The sequence below is a fragment of the Hyperolius riggenbachi genome, chromosome 9, assembly GCF_040937935.1.
Source record: "Hyperolius riggenbachi isolate aHypRig1 chromosome 9, aHypRig1.pri, whole genome shotgun sequence".
Classification (NCBI taxonomy): Eukaryota; Metazoa; Chordata; class Amphibia; order Anura; family Hyperoliidae; genus Hyperolius; species Hyperolius riggenbachi.
In genome coordinates, this window is record NC_090654.1 from 293,721,123 (window position 1) to 293,729,839 (window position 8,717).

At 48.2% G+C, this 8,717-nt stretch overlaps 1 protein-coding gene across 1 annotated transcript; it reads right to left on the minus strand.

Annotated features, from left to right (window-relative positions):
* Window positions 1-4,478: 4,478 nt before the first annotated feature.
* LOC137533644 (E3 ubiquitin-protein ligase TRIM39-like) lies at window positions 4,479-5,999 on the minus strand. Its single transcript, XM_068254985.1, has one exon. The coding sequence runs from the start codon at window positions 5,997-5,999 to the stop codon at window positions 4,479-4,481; it is 1,521 nt and encodes a 506-aa protein (XP_068111086.1).
* Window positions 6,000-8,717: the final 2,718 nt, after the last annotated feature.

An 8,717-nucleotide genomic window follows, 5' to 3' on the forward strand; every position in this document is an offset into this window, starting at 1 on the left:
ATTTTGATTGGCTGTTGTAGGCTCAACCCACATTTCTGAAAATTCATCCCAGTCACCCAGTGGCCAATTGTGTAAAGTTTGGGAACCCTGCCATGTTAAAAAAGTAGTTGTTGGCACCGCCCACTTTTTCAAACCTTGACATACAGTCACTCAATTATCAAGTTTATCAGCTTTGGGTTCCTTGGTATCAATACTTTGTATATTCCCATTGAAAAATAAACAAATCTGGCTGTTTGTGGCTCCGCACCCTTTCTGAATTTGGACCCTAATCACCCAGTGACCAACTGTACCAGGTTTGAGGAGTCTGCTTTTAACAGTATAAGAAAATGGTAGCAGATGAAATATTCCCTTTGAAAATCAAAAGGTGAATTTTTATTGGCTGTTGTAGGCTCCACCCACCTTCAAAAATCTTAATCTCAGTCACCCAATGACCAACTGTGCAAAGTTTGAAAACCCTGCCATTAACGGTGTAAGAATGGCTGCAGTTTATATTTTCCCAGTAAAAGTTGTTTTGGCTCTGCCCACTTTTTGTAACATTGACACACAGTCACTCAATGGCCAAGTGTGTGAGCTTTCAGGTTCCTGGCATCAAAAATGTGTGAATGGAAGCAGTTTATCCACCAAGGAAATCTGATTGGCTGTATGTGGCCCCGCCCCTTTAGTGAATTTGGACCCCAGTCACCCAATGACCGACTGTAGCAAGTTTGAAGCCTCTGCCATTAACAGTGTAAGAATAGCAGCAGTTTAAATATTCCCCTTGAAAATCAATAGGTGAATTTTGATTGGCTGTTGTAGGCTCCACCCACTTTCTTGAATCTTAATCTCATTCACCCAGTGACCAAGTGTGGCAAGTTTGAGAACCCTGCGATTAACAGTGTAAGAATGGCTGCAGTTTACATTTTCCCATTTAAAATGAACGGCTGAAATTTGATTGGCTGTTTTATGCCCCGCCCACTTTTCCTGGATTTGTAACCTCGGTCACCAAGTGACCACCTGTGCAAAGTGTGGGGACTCTGGCTTGATTACTGTGAGAATGGCAGCCTTTTACATTTTTTCCATTGACTTGAATGGATGAAATCTGATTTGCTGTTTGTAGCTCCGCCCAGGTGTGCAGGGGGGCCGCGAGACCCCCAGAACATATCATCCCAGGTAGTAAGGGATCTGTGTACCAAGTTTCGTTCAAATCGGTCAAGCCGTTTTCGAGTGATCGCGGCACATACATACACACATACACACATCCGATTTTATATATATATAGATTAAAAAAAAAAGTCGTTTCAATCGATAGTATTCCTTTAAACACCAGGACAATGCATTTTCCAGCCAAACATGCCTGAAGAAGAAACTTAAAGTTTGGAAAGCTTGCAGAGGAATTGTGTACAGTTAGTCATTAAAGGCATCACCTGCACAACTTTTGTTGTTATGTTTCCAGTATAGGCTAGATAGGTAGGTACCCTCCCCTCATAGTGGAGGGGGGAGCCGCAGCTTTGGGGAGGGCAGCCCGACTGTTCCCCCTCCGATGCAGAGTACAGCAGGAAGCAATGCTGAGAAAACCACTCACCTCCCTGGTTCCAATTGCCGCTCACTTGGCGCTGATCTCCTCCTCTGCATAGACGCTGACACACACGCTGCTTCCTGTTAAACAGTGTGTCAGCGTGTATGCAGAGGAGGAGATCAGCGGCAAGTGAGCGGCAATTGGAACCAGGGAGGTGAGTGGTTTTCTCTGCATTGCTTCCTGCTGTACTCTGCATCGGAGGGGGGAGCAGGAGGGTGGCCTGGGAGAGGTAGGGAGGGAGAGGTCGGGCTGCCCTCCCCAAAGCTGCGGCTCCCTCTCCATCACAGCGGCCGCACTGGGCATGTTCGTTCCCATCACCCCCAGCAGCGGCACCAGGGGGCGGAGCGAGACGGACCCAGACTGGCAGCAGTGAGATTAGAACACATGCTGCCAGGCGGCAGGAGCGCCCCCCCCCTGGAAGCCGGCCCCCTGAGCGATCGCTCCGGTCGCTCAGGTCAAAGTCCGGCCCTGGCCGCAAGCCACGGCGGGGGAAAGAGTACCGCGACACGCCTCACCGCGGTAAATGTGATTTCCCGCTTGATCCCGAGCTCGATCCCAGTTGATCGATTATTTCCGACATATTCGATCGGGTCTTGATCGTTACAGCCATCGATTTACCGGACCGAAATCGAAACCGGATCGAATATGTCGGAAATAATCGATAGACCGGGATCGGGATCGATCCCGGTCGATCGCTGATCAAGTGGCAAATCACAACGTGTGTAAAGGTAACTATATAACATCATCATCTGCTACATGCTGGGGGTCACCACACCAATGGCCTGGGTCATATCAGGATATAGTGTTGGCAGGAGAATAGATATATGAAATTATTCTGGTTATAGATCAGCATAAAACTTCAACTGTAGGAGGCCGGAGTCCTGCACTGTGATGGGAAAGAAGGTTGTGTCCTCCTGTGTAAGTCAGTCTGCAGTGCAGTGTGTTAAACAAGGCTGTACAAACCTAATGAAGGGCATGTCACACCAAATAGCATTTTTGGGGTCGTTTTCATTCTTTAAAAAACTCCTCCAATGACTTACATCAAAATTGTGGTAAAATTGCGGGAACTTTTTTTAAAAAATCGCAATTGTGGCAATTTTGCCACCATTTTATTGCAATTTTAATGTAAGTCAATGGAGGCTTTAAAAAAAAAAAAAAAAAAAAAAAACGCCCCATAAACGCTATTTGGTGCATCAGGGCCCGAAGTGACTGAAGCTCCCCCTGCTGGACACCAACAGTAAATAAAACAGATTGATGTTTGCCTAAATCATATTTATTTTTAATAAAGACAGAAGGAAAAGAAACAAAAATGTTTTCAGTTCAGTTTTTCATTTACATGCTGCTCATCAATAGAAGAAAGAAAGAAATACAATCTGGATATTTATCAGTTATTCCCCTTCTCCACTGAGAATCACTATCAGCCGGGATCTCTTTATACTGAGTGTGTCCCAGAAGTGATCATTGTGTGTTTTTTAGTTTTATGGGAAAGTTTTTGTATTTTTAGTTACATAGTTAAGGTGGCCACTAACGGTCCAATTTCTAGTGAAAAATCGTTCGAGCGATCAGAAATTCTGATCTGAAGTGAAATCATTCACTACACCACCAACGAACCAATCTTTGCTTTCTTTCTATAACAATCTAAAAGAAAATCCAAACTTCAGTTTGGTTGAAATAAAGTCCTCCGCCCATCAAGTTCTGCCAGGAATTGTTGGATGACAATCTCCATGCGTATTCTTGCGTTCCCAGAGACGTCACCAAATCACAAATACAGAAATAATGCTGCATGCCGGGTGTGTCTGGCCAAATATCTAATGACACCGGAGGGAAAAGGGCGTGGCGGTTACCATGTGACTGCAGCCGCCATTGTGATCGCTAAATCTCCTGCAATCCGAAAATTGTACCAACACACAGAGGGGGGAAAAGGAGCTTTATTATATACAAATACAATCATTATAATGTGACAGTAACTGAGGATTTCAGGATAGAAATCAGGGATTGTTCCCGGGGCGTGACTACAAATCAGGGGCCCTACACCAGTACTATGATGGGGCCCCAAAATGTCCACAACCCTTCCCCCACCTCCCCTGGGCAACCCACCTGCCAGGGACCAAAAGTGCCCCAACACCCCCTAATATGGAGGGGGGACCCTGTATCAGGCTGAGATTCCAGTTATGCAAATTTTTGGGGGGATGGAAGTTCCCATTAGAGCAGTCAGTGGTCAGCAATGGGCTGTCTCCAGGCAATGTGACATTTCCTGCTGCATAAATTGGGTAGTTTGCTGCATGTTTTCACATTATACATGTGTTTGCATCCAAATCGCGCCTGTCTTTGCATACATTTTACATAGGAAACAATAGAGGAGGAATCGCCCAATATGCCAGCCGTATACAAAAATTCAAATAATTCTTTTTTTCCATTTGAAAATTTGCGTGCAAATTCTGCCATGTAAAGCGCAAGTGTGTAGTGGAAACTCAGCCCTACAGGAGGGTAAGTAGTCTCCCCCCCCCCCCCCCCCCCCCCATAGCTCTGGCCCCTGGGGTAGCAGGGTCTGCTCCATAATAGTTACACCCCTGATTGTCCCTGGAAATCACACACAGCTAGTAACTCATAAGTACGGATGAACATCCCGATTCGATTCTTCAGAACAAAAATGTAAATGTGTGTTTGTTTAACTCCCCCCTGTTACCGCCTATGCGCTGCCCCAACATTGCGTTTCTGATCTCCAGGTACGCCCTCCTTCCTTGTATGAAGTAAGATGTAGCTGGGGGGTTGGAATGCAATGTGGTGGGAAGAATGCAGAGGTGATGGCATGGGAGAGTCCACCCCCCCCCCCCCCCACACACACACACACCTGCGCTGTGCATCAGTTTAAAGTGAGCCAATCACAATCCTCTCCCTGTGATGTCACCAGTGGACAGAGCTCTCACACCCTCTGATTCCCCCCAGATATCTTTATACAACCTCTCCATACGTATAACCCAGCATGGAGGGGCTCAGTGAAGGTGGCAGTGAAGGTGTGGAGGTGTCTGATGGGGTCACACAGGGCATAAAAGGAGATCTGCCCGGCCTCATAATCCAGACATATCCTGACTCTATCACTGGAGATCCCACCAGGTAACTGGATCTGTTTCCTGTCATGTATCACTAAGCACTGATTATCCACCCTGCCCAAACCCCAGGATTTGTTATTCCATCCAATCTCTGACTGCTTGTCTCTCCTGTCTATACTGGGGTAACACAACCCGACTGCCCAGCTCTCTGATCCCCCAACATCCACTTCCCAGTAATGTCGCCCTGAGGAGAAACTCCGGTTGCTCAACACCTGAGGATAATCCTGAAATCTCTCTGGTGTTTCTGGGCGGTGCTGCTTTCTATGTGACCAGGATGCAGTTTTCCTGTCATCTGATATATGTAGCTCATTATTAGCTGTGGTTACATCCAGTAATATGTCTGCAGGCTGTACAGAGATCCCTCCAGTTACCCCAGACATGATATCAGCCAGTCCTGTGTGTAATGTGTGTGAGATGCCGGCCACATCCAGATCCCATCCATCATGGAGCTGCTTATCATGTCTGTCCTCCGTGTCACACAAGTCACCTGTGTCTGATTCCTGTAAGACAGTCAGTGAGTCAGTCATGTGACACAGCTCCTCAATGTGACACATCTTCCTGGACAGCTCCTCCTTCTTTATCTCCAACTGTCTGATGATGTCATCATAGGATTGTGACATCATCTCTGCCTGCCTCATGATGTCACTCAGGACTCTCCTCTCCAGCTCCTCCAGCCGTCTCCTGAGGTCTCTGAACAGGGCAGTGACTCTCTCTGCTTCACCATCTGCTTTTTCTTGTGCTTTTCTCCTGCATTCCTCCAGACTCTGGACTCTTTCCTCTGCCTCCCCTGTCTCTGCCATCAGTTTCTGCAGATCATTCCTCAGCTGCTTCTTCTTCTCCTCAGAGGCCTTATCCAGTGACATCATCTTATGTCCTACATGTCCCCCGATCACAGAGCAGGACGCACAGACACAGGCAGCATCCTCAGTGCAGTAATACTCCAGGACCTTCTTATGGACGGAGCATTTCCTCTTCCCCAGGTCAGTGGTGGGAGGCAGTAAAGTGTGTCCTCCTGACCTGTCATGTTTCCTCAGGTGATGGTCACACAAGGAGGTCTCACACTGCAGACAGAATTTAGTAGCAGGAACAGGAAAGTCACAGTAATGACAGAAGACGCCGGTCTGCTCCTGATCTGTCTCTGTAGCATGAAAAGCCTCACAGATATTATGTAACCTTGTGTTCCTCACCAGCTCAGGCCTCTTCCTGTATATCCGCTGACATTCAGGACATTTATATTCCTGCAGATCCTCCTGGTGGTCCCAGGCTTGTGTGATGCAGCCCCGGCAGAAGTTGTGGCCACACGGCAAGGTCACAGGATCTCTATAGATCTCCATACAGATGGAGCAGCGGAGCTCAGCAGTCACTCCAGCAGACGCCATTGTCACACCTGGAACCAGATGAGCAGGTTAGGTCAGGTATATCTCTGTCACATGACAAGTAAGGTGCAGCCGGTTACATGGTTATCAATGGTTACCTTTGACACGGAATGTAAAGCACTTAGAGATGTATAGATCATGTAGCAGTGAAGCAGGTTCAGGGTTATCAGCATCGGGTACTGGGGGTGTCAGTAATGATAATATTAAAGGGGACCTGAGCAGACCATAAAAATGGAATTCTGAACTTACCTGGGCCTTCCTCCAGTCCCTCCCCCCACCGTAGCCCACAAGGTCCTTCAGCACCCTCTGGGTCCCCTCTGTTCGCTTGAGGGACGTCGCAGGCTACAAGGGGTTGAAGGAAGGCCCAGGTATGTTCAGAATTCCATTTTTATGGTCTGCTCAGGTTCCCTTTAACTTCGGTGCTATCATGACATTAAAATTCCAAAGAGACTAAACGGATCCCCAGTCCAACAATCAGCCTTGTGGGATAAAGTGTAACCCGGGGAGCGACAATAGTGGAATGGATTCCTTTAATTTGTTACGTGGACTGCCCTCTCAGGGTCCATTTCTCTGCAACACATCAATGCAGGGCCGGTTTCAGTTTTACACTTTTTTGCTGCCTGAGGCACCCCCCAGACCCCCCCCCCCCCCCCCGATTTAGAATGATCACACAGCACCCGACAATTTACTCTGCTTCATTTAATGTTCTCACATGACATGCTGCAGCTCAACACGATAGCACACTGGCTGGCTGTGAGTCTGTGACAAACACACTGCTTACCCTCAGCCACTCCATTCCTCCTCAATCAGGACAGCAGTGCCACCTCCTCCCTTCTGCTGTGCAAGTCAAATGAAACACTGCTGCTCTCCTGCCTCCCCCTCCTCACTCACTGTCAGACTCCTCACACAGCACAACAAGCTGCTTTTCCCCAATGATGCTCTCCTGCCTCCCCCCTCCTCACTCACTGTCAGACACCTCACACAGCACTAGTGTTGGGCGAACAGTGTTCGCCACTGTTCGGGTTCTGCAGAACATCACCCTGTTCGGGTGATGTTCGAGTTCGGCCGAACACCTGATGGTGTTCGGCCAAACCGTTCGGCCACATGGCCGAACTAAGAGCGCATGGCCGAACATTCCCCCGAACGTTCGGCTAGCGCTGTGATTGGCCGAACGGGTCACGTGGTTCGGACCCGAACGCGCTCTGATTGGCCGAACTGTCACGTGGTTCGGGTAAATAAATACCCGAACCACGTCATATTTCCGCCATTTGTCTGTGGGTTTAGCTTTGGGTAGGCAGGCAGGGTAGTTCGCGCTCCAGCCACGCTAGCCAGGGTCCCCCCAGTCATTGTGTCGCTGCTGGGAATAGTAGTACACCGCTCGCTCAGCCACACTATATAGCATTGTGTTTACTGCCACTCTGTGTACCTCGCTCAGCCACACTATATAGCATTCTGTTTACTGCCACTCTGTGTCTGCTGGGAATAGTAGTACACCGCTCGCTCAGCCACACTATATAGCATTCTGTTTACTGCCACTCTGTGTACCTCGCTCAGCCACACTACATAGCATTATTGTGTTTACTGCCACTCTGTGTCTGCTGGGAATAGTAGTACACCGCTCGCTCAGCCACACTATATAGCATTCTGTTTACTGCCACTCTGTGTACCTCGCTCAGCCACACTATATAGCATTATTGTGTTTACTGCCACTCTGTGTCTGCTGGGAATAGTAGTACACCGCTCGCTCAGCCACACTATATAGCATTCTGTTTACTGCCACTCTGTGTACCTCGCTCAGCCACACTATATAGCATTATTGTGTTTACTGCCACTCTGTGTCTGCTGGGAATAGTAGTACACCGCTCGCTCAGCCACACTATATAGCATTCTGTTTACTGCCACTCTGTGTACCTCGCTCAGCCACACTATATAGCATTATTGTGTTTACTGCCACTCTGTGTCTGCTGGGAATAGTAGTACACCGCTCGCTCAGCCACACTATATAGCATTCTGTTTACTGCCACTCTGTGTACCTCGCTCAGCCACACTATATAGCATTGTGTTTACTGCCACTCTGTGTCTGCTGGGAACAGTAGTACACCGCTCGCTCAGCCACACTATATAGCATTGTGTTTACTGCCACTCTGTGTCTGCTGGGAACAGTAGAACACCGCTCGCTCAGCCACACTATATAGCATTGTGTTTACTGCCACTCTGTGTACACCGCTCACCCAGCACACTACATAGCATTGTGTTTACTGCCACTCTGTGTCTGCTGGGAACAGTAGTACACCGCTCGCTCAGCCACACTATATAGCATTGTGTTTACTGCCACTCTGTGTCTGCTGGGAATAGTAGTACACCGCTCGCTCAGCCACACTATATAGCATTCTGTTTACTGCCACTCTGTGTACCTCGCTCAGCCACACTATATAGCATTGTGTTTACTGCCACTCTGTGTCTGCTGGGAACAGTAGTACACCGCTCGCTCAGCCACACTATATAGCATTGTGTTTACTGCCACTCTGTGTACACCGCTCACCCAGCACACTATATAGCATTGTGTTTACTGCCACTCTGTGTCTGCTGGGAACAGTAGTGCACTGCCGCTCACTCAGTCACCCCATTGCTATATAGCATTGCTGGGATCTGTAGTACTCTGCTCACCCACCCATA